Raw genomic sequence first — 18,141 nt, forward strand, 5'->3', positions numbered from 1 at the left:
CAGCCTTTAAGGTACAGGAAAGTGGGAATTCGGTTGAATGTACCTTGGATCGAAGAACCATATTCTCCTCTTCCAGTTCCTTGAGTTTTTCTTGTAGCATGTCCAACTGCAACAAACCTTGAGATAAGCTAAAGGACTCATTGAGCCGAAGAGGTGTAGAACAGCTGGAATCAGTTTCACTCTCTTCAGAAGCAATAGAGACAATTCGAAGTAATTCATCTTTCTTGGACAGCTCATGCTGCAGTTGATTAACCTGCACATCAAAAGGCTTGATTTACAAGATGTTCTTTATTTTGCATTATTTACATGTAATATAGCTTTTAATTCATGGAGCAATTGTTTCTCACCATAAAATAAAATTATAAAATCAGCTTCTAGATTTTATTGACTAAGGTAACAAGTGCTAAAAAGAGAATAACGAACCTCAGATACTTCCTAAGATATAATGTTAGAGCATTAACTCCACAAAGACAGCTTTTTCTGTACTAGGTGAAAAGCCAATTTTTATATTCTATATAAATAGGAATGTAGGAGGAAATTTTCACATAAGATAATGATATATTCACAGTTAAAAACAAAACTGAAGAAGCTTTCAAGTGTCAGAATAGACCCCTCCTTCAAATTCTCATCCTAAAGACTTACACTTTAAAGCTTTTAAGTATAAATCTGCGTGACTTCTAGAAATAGTTCTAGAAACTATTTTTAACACAAAGGCTCAAATGTTATTAAACATAATGGCATTTATAAAATATTAATGAAACCAGATAGTAACAAATTAAAGGAAATTTGAAAAGTAACCATTCAAGTTAATAATAAATTGGTTCTCACTAAAAAATATTTACTGCATGAAATAAATATATTTTCAAAATTTCCTTTTCTTCTTTTTTGGGTTTCTGAATAAAGATGCTTCATTTGGGTATCTATTATTTAGGGTTATTTTTTCAAAATAAATTTAAGATAAGATCACACAGAAAGTCTACACAAAGGGATGAGGAAAAAGTGTTAGAATCTTAGCAGGGTGACACATGTATGATAGGTACTGAACACAGTACCTACCATATTTTTTTTATACTGACTAAGGTAGAGTCACTTGAGCACTTCTCTGTACAATAACATTTAATTTCTCTACTGGTTAGTTCAATGGCTGACAACAAAGTTAACATATACTGGTGTTATTTATCTACCTATTGTTATCACTTCAGGGGCACCCAGAAAAATAAACTTTTCTATTGTCCAGTAACTAATTATTTCATGCTATAAATACTTGATCAAAGACTTACTTGATCAAAGGCTTGTCCCAGTTGCTCCTCCAGAGCTTCATTCTGCTCAGACAAGACATGGTTCCGTTTTAAGAGAGCTTGTCCAATTCGAGCAGCTAGTTCCAGATCACGATCCCTCTGTTAAAATACCAATACATCTTTTGAGTACAAAAAAAATTTAAATGGCAGTTTAGAAATTCTGCAATTTTGTTCACTCACAAGGAATGTCCCAGAAAGCATCAAGATTCATTTTAATGTCCAGATACCACAAATAAACAGAGGGCTTGACACACATATAGTGTTTAATACACACTGGTCAAATGGATGACGGCCATAGTAATAAATGCAAGAGGGCATTTTTCTTCTTGATATCAAGTGAGATTTATTTTATTTTTTAGAGGGAGCAAGCAGGGGAGAGGGGAAGAGGGAGAGAGAGAATCCCAAGCAGATTCCACACCCAGTAGGGAGCCCGATGTGGGGTTTGATCCCACGACCCTGGGATCAGGACCTGAACTGAAATCAAGAGTCAGATGCTCAACTGACTGAACCCCCCAGGCACCCCTAAATCAAGTGAGATTTACTGATCACCCTATTAATTACTCAAGAAATGCAACCTTTAAATTTATGATTTTGGGGAATTAAAAAATCAATAGTCTTTAGAAAATGAGGATAGGGCCTGGCACACAGTGAAAGCCCAACAAATATTTGTTGAGCATTTGTCTATTAAACATGGTAATGATACAGTACATATGTTGAAAAAAGTTCCAATTATGGGAAAGCTTCTATGCATTCAGAGCCAGAGGCTTAGAGGAAAGCATAATCAAGAGCCTACTGTCAACTGTTGCAAGAATGATAATGTGAGATAAAAGAGGGGATAGCAGACTAGAAATTTTGAGGTTACAGGTTCTGCTAAAACATAAAGAAGGGAGTCTAAAGAAGTTGGTGGTAATGATGCAGGGAGGCCTATAGAATAGCCAAGCAAACCAAGAGTTACTTGTCCTAAGCAGATGGTGATACTTAGCAAGGGTATAGGAATCCCATCTATGTGTTGGTGGTGAGGACTGTATCCTGTAGGATGAAAACTGTCAATATACATCTAGCTACCTTATATACGAGCATGGGTTCCACTTACATTAATCACTGTATACAGATAGAATTAAGCCTCTATCCTTTTGCTCTATAATACATGAAAAGAGGTAGATGAATTATCTCCAAATTTTCAAGGCCCAATGTATCTCATTTTCAATATAGGCTAAATGGCATACACAAAATCATTCTAGGGAGCTGGGGGGGAGAGGGGAGAAGGGTACTTTAAAGAGAAAGACAGTTTCAAGACCAACTGAAGTTGCAGTATAAGGAGATACCTCTAAGAACACCATTTGGAAGAGATACACTATATATTAAAAATGTCATGGACAAAGTGAGCTCAAATAATAGTCCAAACTGAAAGTAAAAAAGGGAAGATGATGCAAACTGCTGGTATTGATTTGCAATGGAGCTGCTTCTTGAATGGGCTGCTCTGCTCCAGGGTAACAGCAGGAATTTACTAAAATAACAAAAAACAAAAAACAAACAAAAAAACCAAAACACCATCAACTTTTTTTTTTTTGATAGCTTTTCTAGAATAAGAAAGCCAGCATCATTATAATAGCAAGAACAAAAATTAAACCCTCTGCAACATCATAATAATAAACCTTAGGAACCATTCTACTTTGGAATGGCAGCTGTTCCATCTGTAACAACCTTATACAAAACAACCCAGAACAAAGACATCCTCCTTTTTCATTTGATGTGCAAACTTGATAGATGTTAAATGATCTTCAAGTTTTAGCTTTTTGTACTGGAGAAAGAAAAGATATATTCTTACCTCTGCCAGGAGGTGTGTAACCATGTCGATGTCATTGTAAGTTTTGGTCATCTGCTCCACCCTGTCTGTGCCTAGAACTGAGACAGTTTAAAACAACTGTTTATAGGATTTAGAAACAACAGAGAATTTTAAATATTCATAATAGTTGAAAGATCACAACGACCACCACCACCACACCAGGCCTTTACAAAAGTGCCATTCAGGAGATTAAAAATATATGTGAAAATAGAAAATAGACACTCAGAAAACAGACCAATTATTACAAACAAAATATATATCATACAATGAATTAAAAAAGTATCAAATGATCATCAGGCAACCACTTCCTATCTCTTCCTCCCTCAATAAGATTAGAACTTTGGTCCACTCACATTAGGGACTGTGGCCCTGAAGAATGGATTAAATCACCAATTATTTTATACCCTAATCTAAATTAAAGTTCCTGAGGGGTGACTTAGTGAGGGGTTATGCTATTACAAATGAATTTAATTAGAATTCTGATGTGATTATCTTCAATATCTATGATCATCTATCATGTGAGCTAAAATCAATAAACAAGGAATAGGACTTGTAGGACTTTTTATAGTTCTGTTATGAGGCATAATCCTTTTTAGTTTAATTAATGATAATCTCTATCATATCTAGGCCTTTGCTATAAGATAAACTGTATAATACACTATTACTTGCATAATTTAAGTCCAGTAATTCTGCATTAAATTCAGGAACTGTCGATACATTGCATATTATAGCTCCAAAGAGAATGACAAATATGACCCCAATGATTCCACAGTCACAATAAGCAATACCTTTAAAAAAAACTATTTTTTTAAATGTATATTTTATTCTTGAGAGAGACAGAGCACAAGCAGGAGAGGGGCAAAGAGAAAGGGAGACACAGAATCTGGAGCAGGCTTCAGGCTCTGAGCTGTCAGCACAGAGCCCAATGCGAGGCTCGAACCCACAAACTGTGAGATCGTGACCTGAGCCGAAGTGGGATGGTTAACTGAGCCACCCAGGCACCCCAATAAGCGATACTTTTTTAAGCTAATGATGCTTAATAATAATAAAAAGAGATCTTATAATAAAAGAGAGATCTTCTCATTCTGGAGTGCATTACATGAAACAGATCTGTGTTTGATTTAGACTGATTTTACAATTAGTTTGCCTTGAAGTGTGAAAAAATAAGAGGCTTTAAAGAAGAAGTGCTGAATTTATGGATCTGAGTGAACTTGAATAAGTCACTTAACTCTTCCAAAATTCATATTCTGTATTTATAATATAGAGGTAATAACACTCATCTCACAAGGTCACTAGGAGAATGAAATACGATAATGTAATGAGCAGTATTAAAATACTATTAAGTGTTATACTACTGTTTACAGTTACTGCTCTTAAACACATCTGGTATGTGTGAAATAGCCTTGATTGAAAATTTTCTGTAAATAATGCACTGTATTGGCAGCAGATACTATGATTTAAGTCACTTGTAGTTCCTTAGTCCATCTTAACCTTGAGGTTGCCCAAAAGACACCATTAGACATGTTTTACTTTTATTTTAGCTTTTTATTTTTCTTCCTGGCAAAACTGCTTAAAATGAATCTGAGAACTACCTAGAGCTTAATTATTAATGACAGTTTTATTCTTAGGTAAAAGTAAAACAAAGTGCTAGATTGATAGTGATATGAGATAGAAAACTAAAAAGATCTGGATAGAAACATTTTCACCCCACAAGGATTTATATTTACAAGCAGAAAAACTGGCTCTGTAATTTAACCACTGGGATACGGGAACAGGCCCACGGAATCTTCATAATTTACTTACAGTGTGAGGTCTCCTCTACTTCTGGCCTCAATAATAAGCTAAGGGAAAAAAATCAAACCATATCTATGCTCTAAATTATTAACAGAAAACTAGCCAATGATTGCAAACCCAAATGTAATCCAGGGTGATAGGTCTATCTCTAGACTCTAATTTAATTGATTTAGAGGAGCCCCACAGCACACACAGTAAGTAAAAGATGCCCAGGTGTTCTGATGTGGAGTTAGCAATAAAAACTACCAATTCAGGAGTAACACTCCAAGCAAGAACTAGGAATCCTAGAGACTCAGTTAAAAAAGTTTTTATAAAACTAATTTAAACAATATATGACATAGTTTATGTTATATGATTGACGAGAGTTGAAGATAAAGTGGTAATTTTATTCTGAAGTAAAACCAGTCAGTTAAGGATGTAATAAAGAGCTATGAGCTACAAGTCACACATGAAGAACAGGAAGAGAAAACGAAGGACACATAATACAGAAAAGAAATGTATAGAATAAAACATATTTTACTGAGGAGAAACTAATAATAGTGAGGATAATAATGGGGTGATAACAACTCCCATCTCACAAGGTTATAAGAAAAAAATTGGGTCTGCTCATTCTCAGTAATGGGCTCTGCACCATGCTGCTGTTTCTACCACAGTCCTACCAAGATCAGAAGGCCTTTATCTGATGAAATACTGAGTATCCATCTGTGAATGCAAGTTACAAAACAACACAGATCCCAATTTTGTTTTTAAATCGTGAGCATATCTTATACACATTGATATAGAAGACAGGCTGGAAGGATACACATTAGTGGTTATCTCTGGGTAGGGATTATGGTTGATCTCTTGTTTTCCTTCTTTTACTAATTTTCCAAGAAGATAAATGTTATCTTTGCAATAAAAAAATAGCAGCTCTTATTCAGAGGTTTCAAAAAGCAAAAATGAATTTTCAAATGCCTAAATATTTATTATGGCGATGAAGTTAGATAATACAACCAGGATTCTACAATTTTTGTTTTATTTTTATTTTTTTGGATTTTTAAAAAGTTTTTATTTATTCATTTTTGAGAGAGAGAGAGAGTGAGCGCGCAAGCAGGGGAGGGGCAGAGACAGAGGGAGACAGAGGATCCGAAGTGGGCTCTGCACCGCTGCACAGACAGCAGAGAGCCAGATGCAGGACTCAAACTCACGAACCATGAGATCATGACACGAACCAAAGGCAGACGCTTAGCTGACTGAGCCACCCAGGCGCCCCGCCAATTTTTGTTTTATGTGAAACAGTCTATATACACTACCGAGCCCCAAAGGCTGGGCCACCTCAATTACACAGAGCAGCTCAACTGATGTCAGTCACAAAGCATACAGAAACACAATGAATTCCTCTCTGCGGCCTTATCAGTTTTGTCTTGTCTTCTTTAACACAGTACTCCTGGTAGCTATGCCACTTGGAAAGATTCCAAAAGTAGGGCAAAGCTCTTAAGTTTACTCTTGGCATTTAGGCAATGCAACTAAATGTTTCCAAAGTGATAGACTAAATCTTCACTGCAATTCTTCGACTGAAAATGCAGAGCCAAGATGACTGATTTTATTATAATCAATCCTATTAAATCTTATTTTCCCTTCAGTTCTCAGCTGTTAAAATAAAAATGTTATGTGGTACAAAAATTAGCAATGTTCCTTTTTTCCAGACATGAAATTCCTAACTCTCTAAAAAAAAAATTATACATTAGTGGGGATGATAAACATTTTTACTGAACAGTCTTGCAACTTGGTTTTATAAAAGTTAATTAACATTCAACATTTTTGGTATAATATTTGGAGAATTTAACATTCCTGAAAAAAATACTGGAGGGGGAATATACATAAGTCCTTTACCAATCCTTACTTTAAGTTCTAATTCTGCATAATTTCACATCAACCACCCAATCTCACATTTTTCAGGATGAGAAGGGCCAATGTTAATCTATTTCGATATCTCTGTAATTTATATGAGATGGTGCTTGATATTTCTGTCAATGTTCCTTTTCAAGGTCTAAAGTTTTTACCACAATTACTGAAATTCAAAAAGACTCCTAGGGGTCCCTTGGTGGCTCAGTCAGTTGAGCATTCGACTCTTGATTTCGGCTCAGGTCATGATCCGAGTGTTGTGGGATTGAGCCCTGCATTAGGCTCCGTGCTGAACGTAGAGCCTGCTTGGGATTCTCTCTCTGTCCCTCTACCCTTTTCCTCTGTTCATGTTCTCTCTCTCCCATAACTAACTAACTAACTAACTAACTAACTAACTAACTAACTAACTAGACTTCTAATCTCTCCAACCCTCTCACAGCACAAACCCTAAAACAAAACAACAAAAAGCAAAAATGAAATACACACCTCCCACATGGCATAGTAAAAGCCACAGAGCTCCTGATAAGTACAGACAGGTCTTACAGTTTTAACCCCAAATAAACAACTGCTGCTCTTGGTGTATACTACAGATAATATTTCTGCAATACAAAAAACTGCCTTCAAAAGAACTGAGGACAAAAAGAAGGCATCTGATGATATGTACCACCTACGACAGCCTTTCTCAACAGGGTTCCAGGTGAGAATTAAGCCCTACTGATAATGATTTGAGTGAGACAATTTTCTCAATTCTTCCATGGATAATACTCGATGTCTTGAGGCATATGAGTTAATTATTTTGTGGAACTGGTTGAGAGTAAATATAAATCTGCTAACTTCCATTATCTGACTTATGGTTAATGCTTCCTGAACATTATCAGTTATATTTCATTTCCTGACAGTATAGTCATTTTTTTTTAAGTTCTGTACTTTATTTTTTTTTAAGTTTTATTTATTTAAGTAATCTCTACAGCCCAAATGGGGCTCGAACTCATGACCCTGAGATCAAGAGTCTCATGCTCCTCCAACTGAGCTAGCTAGGCGCCCCAGATTAATAATTTTTGAGGGCAGACCTTGAGGAAAAGTATAACTTGCCAGCCAGAAGTAATTATTTCTACAACCTTCTTTCTCTACAAAATTGTACAACCTCCCTAATTCCTTAAATCCTCCAATTAACATCACTGTGAAATGGCCACATAGCTTTGGTTGACAATGCTTTATACTGGTGGCTCTCAAATCTGCGTGTGCATCAGCACTACCAGGACTTTTAAAACACAGACTGCCATGCCCAGTCCTAGAATTTCTGGTTCTGTAGATATGGGGTAGGAGCCCAAGAATTTGCATTTCTAACAAGTTCCCAAGTGATGTTGATCTCTTAAATAAAACTTATAAAGCTAATCATTTCCGCCAACCCTTTTTCTTACACATTAGAAAGTGGTACAGATGATCCCTTATTCCCAAATAAAAAATACTCTGAAAGGCAGATCAGGTTTCTATTTTTAGCCTTAACATGAACAAATGGTACTTTCTGTTATGATGTGCTCTGACTTCACTGCTTGCTCCACAGCTCACTCTGGGTCTCTCTCTTAATAAAGTTAAGAAAATCCTGAAATGACCTGTTCTGCATGCAAAATATTCTGTATCTTAAACTTTATATATGGCAGGGAGTAGGATGGAATCATTTCTTGGACCCACCCATTGCTCCCAAGTGTTCTATTTTAAAAGTAAACAATCTCTTCCTGGTTTGGTGGGGGCTTCAGAGAACAACCAGTATCCTTTCATCCACGTGAGGTAGGCTCACAACCCCAAATCCTGCTCATGTTTCCCTCTGAATTTATTTTTCTTCTCACAGCTCTTTCAATTTCTTTGTGTTACGGAAGTTTCTCTGCCTGGGCCACCTCTTTTTTATTAGTTGTTAAAATTCATTTTAATGAACACAAGTATCTACTGGCATGTGAGGGAAGTATGGATTAGAAGGGGCTGGAGTAGCACCAAGGAGCTAAACCCTAGAATGGCCTGTCAGGGTACATAACAATTATTCAGAGCCATGGATCTTGATATCTTAAAGGGACAGAAAACTGCTAGAAAGGGTCAGAGAATGTTTTATATCTTGCTTTTTAAAACATTGGTCAATTTGCTAAATGAAGTAAATCACTTATCTTTTATATTCATAACATACAAATTCATAATGAAGTTTATTTATATTTGAACGAACTATTAACCCAAATAATTGATACTTTTAAAATAACAGTGAAATTACAGTACAGAGATAAAGTATTAGTGGACCAATTATAATCATAGCTTATTTGCTTCATGACCTTAAGTATATCATATAGTCCAATTTTCAAATTGCTGAAGTGAAAATAGTACATTTAGAATAAGGGAATCTGTACCATCCTATTAATCTCAAGTTTTAAACTGCTCCCTTGAACACTATGGTTTGCTTTGTATAAAGTCCTGAAAACCCAAGTATTTTAGAATTTGATTATCATTTATTTTCCAAAATTTATTTTTATTTAACATTCTCTCTAAAAGTAACTCCGTTAAATCGTGATTTAAGACAGCTTTCTAGCTACAGTTCCATCCTCTTGTGGCATATATGACAAAGAAAAAGTAAACAAAGGGGCACTTTCTGTGCCACTTTATCAAAATAGTGACAAAAACTAAATTTATCCTGATGAAATTCCAGTTTGAAATTTTCTCACAAATCTAAAAATGTATGGAACAAAGAGAAATGGAAATAAAAAATAAGTACTTTTCAGAAATTCGCAAACAACTTCTCAAACTTGAAAGTTAAGAAAACCCTAAGAACTTTAATAGTCAGCTACTTATAAGAATTGTTGAGGAAGAAATAGTTTTGAGTTTCTTGATATTCCATTTCAAGTTTAAACAATGTTTATAATTTTTTTCCTGAGTGGTACGTAACCTGGTTCTAGGAAAACTACTAAAAGCAAGTTAATGATTACTATAAAAATGATTACTAAAAAAATTATTATGAAAAATGAGCATTTCACAACAATCATTAAAAACACTGAAGCACTCACTGGGAAAATGTGTAGGAACTGATGCAATGTCATATGTAACTCAAATGAAAACAATTTTATCAATTTATATCAATATAATTTATCAATTATATCAATGTTGAACTTATAGACTTTTCTTATATATCCAACAGCTACTATGCATATATTTTTATAGTGAATGAATAAAAAAAAGTCAGCTCAACCTGAAAGCAGATGTTTGGAATGAAGTCAAAAGCAAAAAGGTCTTCATACTTTAATTATTAAAACTACTTATGTATCCAAAAACTATGCTTCTTAATGACTGACACAGTTTCTATGACTGTGTTTAACAGGAAATATAAAGTCAAAAAGCTGATGGCTCAGTATATCAAACTACTGATATAATAAATGCTTTGAGATATAAAGGAATTTTAAAATTTTAAATTAAAATTTCAACTACTTTTTTTAAGTTCCTTTTTCTACTCAGTCTGAGAACAGTATCAAATAAAAGAAAGAAGAAATGGAAATATCTGAGTATGCTTGCAACCACAGACACTCAGAGTTGTAAAGAATGACAAACCTACATTCAGACATAACACAGAATCATCTCTTTGTGTTGTTAAATCAGTTTGAGTTCAAGTAGGTACACAATGAACAATGGCTAGGAATGCTTTTAAATGCTTTTTAAATGCTTTTAAATGACTTTTTAAATGCTTTTAAATGACTTTTAAAACTTTTTAAAAGTCAACACCAAGATACTTATCATCTTTATTTCAATGGACAAAGTCTAAAAGGCTAAAAAATACTCACTCATATAATGGAAAGTCTCTTCAGCAAGGACTGGAGACAGGGCATCAGATGCATGCTGCTGCTGGTGTGGGGACCGAGTCCAGTCTTCATTTTCATATAGAAATAGAGAGTCCACTCTTAGCTTATACTGGGGTAGCTGTTCTTCTAGCAGACTTACCAGCTCAACTTCAGGGAGATCCTCATTGGAGCAGACATCTAAAGAGGAGATTCCATGTAAATGAATCCAAAATATTCCAATTTACTAGTTATAGAGAAAATATCAGTGAAATTAGTTTCCAAAAGTAGGATAACCACAGAAACACTAGTCGGGATAATTTCTCCAATGATTTTTACTAATATATGCTGGTACTATATAGTTGGTCATTCTCTAGCTTTTTTTAATATGAAAACTTCTATAGCAAAAATAATACCATGAATTTTAATTATAGTCTATTTAAAAATATACTGCCTGGGTTGCTGGAGGGGAGCTGGGTAGGGGGATGGGCATTAGTGAGGGTACTTGTAATGAGCACTGAGTGTTACATGTAAGTGATGAATCACTGGGTTCTACTCCTGAAACCTCTACTACATTGTATGTTAACTAACTTAAATTTAAATAGATCAATTAAAAAAAAACCCAGACAGTTCAAGAAAGATACATATATATATATATTGCTTGGTGAATATAACTATGTTTTTAAAATTTTAAATGAGTTTGGACACATTTCATATTTCCTCCTTATCAGTCTATTCAGTGTTGCTTAAAAGAGATCTGACCTCAAATAAATTATATACTTGGGAGAAAAAGGCAACACAAAACAACCACCAGAAAATAGCTAGTTCAAAAGGAATAAAATGACATGTTCTTTAATAACAGAATTTAAACTCTGTGGGAGTATTCTTTAAACTTTAGAAAAACTATATTTCAGTATATTCTCACAGCAGTTAGACATAAAAAATAAACATTTATTGGCTAAATGTTAACCAGTAATATTAACATTTCAGCAGTGTTCTAGCACTAGTACTGGAATAAGTACTTTACCATTTTTATTTTAAAGATGTACTACATTTGAAGTCCTGAATACCTTTCACATCACTACTCTCTCACCCACACACCTCTAGCTACTTCCTGCATATACATCTCTGAACACACTTGGCTTCTCTGCCTTTATTCTGTGTTTGCTCCTGGCTTCCTGTTCCAAATACGGCCCATCATTTAACACTTGCCAAATTTAGCAGTTTACCAAAAAAGTAAACTCATCCCTTTTAACATGCTTAAAATAGAGAAAACACAGGATGTCATATCAACCCTCACACTTTATAAAGAGATCTGATATTTCCTTTGTGGGTAGTATAAAGAAACATATTCTAACTCTGGCAAAAAACAACAAAGTTCGTTTTAAGAAAACATCTTAAAAGAGTAAATTTCTACAACTTGACCTTAACAATAACAGTTTAATAAATCAAATATGAGGAAGTTAACAATATCACATACCCCATTCACATACCGCTCTTTACCCAGGACAAGCAGTGACTTCATAATCACAAAGATGAGATATATTATCACATAGATGAGGTACATTTAACTTTAAATATGGTTCTAAAGAAGCTCTCAACCCTTAGCATATCTCTTTAAAAGCCTTAAAAATACAACCAAATTTTATTACTACAAATTCCATGCGATTATCCAATTTTTTCCTGCCATAAATATATCACATACAGATAGTGTAATACTCACAGGAAGAGAAGTTGACTATAAATACATGCAGACCTAAAAACGGCTTGTAGGCAATTCAGGGGTATAATGGAAATGAAGAACAAAATTTAGCATTCATTAATAGAGCCATTATTTCCTAGAAATTGTCTTTTAATATGTACTAATGAAATTCTAATGAATTATTTATGAATTCTAATTATTATTGAATTCTAATGAAAATTTAAGGTTACCAATTCCCTACTTGCAAGAGGTAATTTTAAAAATGAGTACACATGGGTCACCTGGGTGGCTCAGTCAGTTAAGCATCCGACTCGATTTTAGCTCAGGTCAAGATCCCACGGTCATGTGACTGAACCCCGCATGGGGCTCCATGCTGAGCATGGAGCTTAAGATTCTCTTTCTCTCTGTGTCCCTCTCCCCTCCCCTCTAAAATAAAATGAGTATACAATCAAGGTTTAGTAGGCTAAATATCCTTGACTAGCTCCCCCTATTTGCTTCTGTGTTTCTAATAATGTGCTATTTACTACTCTCCTGCTTATCCTCTTTTCTTTTTCTGATTTAACATACAGTGTTAGTCTTGGCTTCAGGAGTAGATTCCAGTGATTCATCACATATAACACCCGAGCTCATCCCAATAAGTGCCCTCCTTAATGCCCATCATCCATTTTCCCTACCCTCATAAACCCTCAGTTTGTTTGCTGTATTTAAGAGTCTCTTAAGGTTTGCCTCCCTCTCAGTTTTTATTTTCTTTTTCCTACCCTTCCCCTATGATCATCTGTTAAGTTTCTCAAATTCCACATATGAGTGAAATCATGTGATATCTTTCTCTGATTATCCAGTCTTAACAATTCCCTTGCTAACATTTTATCTTTCAAATGTCCCTTCCATATGCCCAATTTTTTGTAGCCACATTGTGCTATTGTCCATATCAAGGACTCCTCTTGTTCCTCTTGAAGAGCCTCAAAACTGGTTTGCTCGCATACACTCAAATTTTCATCTACATCTTCATATCTGCATTGTGTCACTCTCCTACACAAGGCGAAAAGAGGTCAGAATTTCATCTAGCCATTGTAGAAAACCCTTATGAACAGGTGGGATAATCAGTAAAGATCTTAGGCCATACCTACTGGTAGTAGGATTAAATTAATGCTAGAACAAAGCATATTACAGTATGATCTAAAGTGTGATCTAGAGACCCACATAACAAAGATTAAAAACAAGCCTCAACAAACCACAAGAGACTCTTAAATACAGAGAACAAATTAAGGGTGGATGGGGGGGTGGGGGAGAGGGAAAATGGGTGATGGGCATGGTGGAGGGCACTTGTTGGGATGAGCACTGGGTGTTGTATGTAAGTGATTTGACAATAAATTATATTCATAAAAAAAAAAAAAAAAAAAAGGCCAGGTCTCAAAAGGATCAACTTTATCAGCATGTAACTTTAAGGACATGCCAGAACAAATTTTAACACTCTTCCAAGGAAGACAACAAAATCTAAACACCTAACAATGTAACATTCAAAATATTCAGTATTTGGTCAAAAATTACTAGATATGCAAAGAATAAGCAAACTGTAATCCATTACCAGTTGGAAAATGAATCAATAGAAATAGGCTCAGTAATGACAAAGATGATAAAAATAGTAAACAACAATTTAAAAACAGCAATTATTAATATGCTCAAAGATTTAAATTTTTTTTTAAGGTCTATTCATTTTTCAGAGACAGACAGAGCATGGGCTGGGGAGGGGCAGAAAGAGAGGGAGACCTAGAATCCGAAACAGGCTCCAGGCTCTGGCTGTCAGCACAGAGCCTGACGCGGGGCCTGAACTCACGGACGGAGAGATCATGAGCTGAGCTGAAGTCGGACGCTCAACCAACTGAGCCACCCAGGCGCCCCTAATATGCTCAAAGATTTAAAAGGAAAACATAAACCTGATGAAAAGAAACAGAAGTTATATCGATCTTTATAAAACCCGAGTAGAACTAGAGTACAATGTCTAAATTGAAAAACTCACTGGGTAACATTAACAGATTAGACATTCCCCAAATGAAAAGGACAGAGGTAGACTTGAAGGCATAGTAATGGAAACAATCGAAAATGAAGCATTAAGAAAAAAAAAAAAACTGGGGGGAAAATGAACAGATCATCAGTGATTTGTGTCACAGTATCAAGCAGTCTAACATACATGCAATTGGAGTTACAGAAGAGGGGAGATATCACAATAAAACTGAATAAAAATTTGAAAAAAACTTTGGGTTTGGATGGACTTCAGAATTTTTTGGAGTTTTAGAAAGGTAGTGCTAAGCATCTACTATACGATATATAACATCACCAACTGGTTTTGTAGCAGCACCCCATATTTAAATACATTAATACACATTCAGCAAGCAAATATTCACGCTAAGTGAGATAAATCTAGAAACAGCTACACAAGACAAGCTTTGTGGACCAATGAATTTAAGAACCAAAGTCTAGAAAAAACTTTGAGTATTCAGAGTTGTTTTGATTTGGTCTTACAGGTAAGGGCTTATGGGCCCATACCCATGTTTGAATAACCTTTATGTCCTGAGAGCTTCTTAAGTGCCTAAATGTTGTCACGTGCTTGCAAGGTATATAAATGCAAGCAACTCTTTCCTTGTAGGGATAGGAAGATATGAATAGAAAGGCAAGATGGGAAGAGAGTAAGTATGATGCAGTTCCTTCTGACCAGGGCTCACATGGTACAGAAGAATCCAACACAGATGACACAGAAGACACAAGGCAGATTTTGATAATTCAGTAAGGGCCTAGGAGAAGGAAATATTAATTCAGTGGATCTCTCAGGAGATCAGGCTGGAAAGCGAAGCCAGGGTTCCATCATGGTAGATCTTATATACTAGACTGAGGCATCTGCATTTTATCCTGTAAGGAACAGCACTTCAATATTTATTAAACTGGACTCACCAGTGATACTCTCTGAGTCTCTGTGATTGCTATTCATGAGGTTTTCTTCACCTGTTGGTGATGTAAAAATGGCATTCTGTGATTGACTCATGCAGGATCCTTTCTTGCTTTGGTTGATAAGGACAGCTTTGGTGTGAATCAGAGTAAAGGAAATCCATCAAGCCATTCAAAAATGAAATGGATCTGGTCGCATAGATATTTTCTTTTAAACAGATTTTTTCTGATGAGTCAAATGACATCTGCAGCAATGAGTGCTCTCATGTGATTATCATACTCTGGCGAGTCATGACCTAAAACAAAGAACACATCAAATGACTTTAGAATTCAGCATGCTCTTTAATAACAGTTCAATTACCTGGAATCTGTGTCATTAAAAATGTTTTCCTAGTGATACATACAACATGGATAAACATCAAAATAATTATGCCAGATGAAAGTCAGACAAAAACAAAATATATTGTTTATGATTTCATTAACAGAAAATTCTAAAAATGTGAGCCTATCTATAGCAACAGAAAACAGATCGGTGGCTGCCTGGGGTTGGGGGACAGATTTCCAAGGGCAGGAGAAAAGTTTTGGGGATGATGAATATGTTCATTATTGTGACATTTGGTGTTGGTTTCACAATTATATACACATGCCAAAAGTTATCAAATTATTAACCTGAAATATGTGCAATCTAATAATAAATTATAATAACGTTTAAAAAATTTAATGATACTCAACTGTTTAAAATAATACTAATACTACTACTAATAATAATTATAATTATTTTTGTGAAGTCTATAGCATATGTAGAAGTAAAATGTATTATAGTATTACAGGCCAGGAGGAGAAAAATGAAAATATACTGTTATAAGGCTTTTATATTGTACGTGAAATGGTAAAACATTATTGAAGGTAATCTGTGATAAGTTAAAGCTATATACTATAAACCTGAAAGTAACCAATAAAATAACTCAAGAATTACAGATAATAAACCAACAAAAGAGATGAAGTGGAATAATATAAAATAGTTTCTCAACTCTGGCACTACTGGTATCTGGGGATAATGCTTTGTCATGTGCATTGCAGGATGTTTAGCAGTATGCCAGCAGAATTCTCTCCCCAGACCTTCTCTCAGTTGTAACAACCAAAAATGTCTGCAAACATTGCCAAATGTCCCCTGGTAGGCAAAAACATTCCCAGTTGAGAACCAATAATATAAAATATGCTCAACCTCACTATAACTAAAATAAATAAAAATGTAAACATTTTTCACCCATTAGATAAGCAAACATTAAGTTTTATTATATTCATTGTTGGAGAGGGCATGGAAAAAGCAGCACTCATACTGTTGATAAAAGTGCAAACTGGTACAAACTTTTAGAAAGGCTATTTGGCAATGTATACCAAACTTTTAAGTGCACATACACTACAATTCAACAATTCTACCACTATGAATTTATAATGTGGTTATATTCACAAAGTGTGTCAAGACGTAGGCACAAGAATGCACATGTGGTTATTTTTTTAAAAGCATATGCACACAAATGGAAAGAAAATATCCATAAAGAAATGGTTAAGGGGCACCTGGGTGGCTCAGTAAGTTAAGCATCCAAGTCTTGATTTTGGCTCAGGTCATGATCTCACGGTTTGTGAGTTCGAGCCCCGCATTGAGCTCTGCACTGACAGCTCAGATCTGGCCTGCTTGAGATTCTCTCTCTCTTTCTGCCCCTCCCCGCTCTCTCTCTGTCTCTCTCAAAAATAAATAAATAAATAAATAAATATTAAAAAAAATTTTTAAGTCCAATAAAAAAGAAGTGGTTTAATAAAGATACATACCAAGGAATGCAATGCATTAAACATATGTGTGTACTTGAAAAAAACAACTGTTATCAGTTAGGGAAACTATTTAATACTGATTATAAGCCTAGCTTTCTGTCAAAAGACAGTCTTTACTAAATAGTCTCTACTTAGCAACTTGCAGCTTCTATTTATGGCTAATTCATTCTCATGCATACCATTTACAGGCATTGTAAACAAGAGTCACAACAGGAACAAAATAAAGGCATTAAAAGAAACTGAAAAATGGTCATTGAGGTAGATACAGAAGCGTTCTCAGTAAATGCTAGGCAAAAGAGTTTCAATGATGAAATAGGCAACAGAATTAAACATTACAGAAAAGGCAAAGGGGAAATTTGGTTTAAAAAGAGGGTGCTGAGACCATAGAATCAATGTTAACCTTCTAGAAACCAGTTCAGCCACAAAGTTAGGCCCAGAGCCAGGCTGCTAGGAGTCAGGAAGTGAGGTAGTAAGAATGGAGTTTACTGAGTACAGACCAAGATTTCCAACACCCAGACTTTAAGGTTTACCTGGACCAGTAAAATTTGGAAAACTTCTGTGATTATTGGCATAGGGTTGCCTTTTTTTTGAAGAATACATTGTGTAAGGAAAAAAAGACATAATGGAATAAACAACTCCTTCCCAAAAAAGGAGTTATAATTTTTTGTTGACATAATAAAAATTTAATTTTTCTATTTGAATTCAGAAAATTTTAATAAATACAAATTTAAAAATTCTATACTAAAAGGCAACCTACAGAATGGGTGAAGATATTCGCAAAGAACATATCTAATAAAGGATTAGTATCCAAAATATACAAAGAACTTATACAATTCAACACCCAAAATACAAATAATCCAATAAAAAAATGGGCAGAAGACATGAATAGACATTTTTTCAAAGAAGACACACAGATGGCTAACAGACACATGAAAAGATGCTCAACATCACTCATCATCAGGGAAATACAAATCAAAACTACAATGAGATATCACCTCACACTTATCAGAATGGCTAAAATATAAAACACAAAAAACAACACGT

At 34.9% G+C, this 18,141-nt stretch overlaps 1 protein-coding gene across 7 annotated transcripts in view; it reads right to left on the reverse strand.

Moving 5' to 3' along the window:
- TRAK2 (trafficking kinesin protein 2) overlaps positions 1–18,141 on the reverse strand; it is a 65,349-nt gene that overhangs the window by 21,138 nt on the left and 26,070 nt on the right. For 4 of the 7 annotated variants that reach the window (XM_042949703.1, XM_042949702.1, XM_042949701.1 and 1 more), the window contains exons 2-7: positions 15,274–15,563; positions 12,349–12,381; positions 10,632–10,826; positions 3,127–3,203; positions 1,281–1,397; positions 44–253 (exon numbers count right to left, since the gene is read on the reverse strand). In XM_042949703.1, the coding sequence (XP_042805637.1) occupies positions 44–253; positions 1,281–1,397; positions 3,127–3,203; positions 10,632–10,826; positions 12,349–12,381; positions 15,274–15,364 (723 nt within the window). In that variant the 5' untranslated portion in view covers positions 15,365–15,563. Of the gene's footprint in view, positions 1–43; positions 254–1,280; positions 1,398–3,126; positions 3,204–10,631; positions 10,827–12,348; positions 12,392–15,273; positions 15,564–18,141 lie in introns of those variants that run through there. The other 3 variants (XM_042949706.1, XM_042949705.1, XM_042949707.1) reach the window with 3 other exon arrangements.

The sequence above is a fragment of the Panthera leo genome, chromosome C1, assembly GCF_018350215.1.
Source record: "Panthera leo isolate Ple1 chromosome C1, P.leo_Ple1_pat1.1, whole genome shotgun sequence".
Lineage (NCBI taxonomy): Eukaryota > Metazoa > Chordata > Mammalia > Carnivora > Felidae > Panthera > Panthera leo.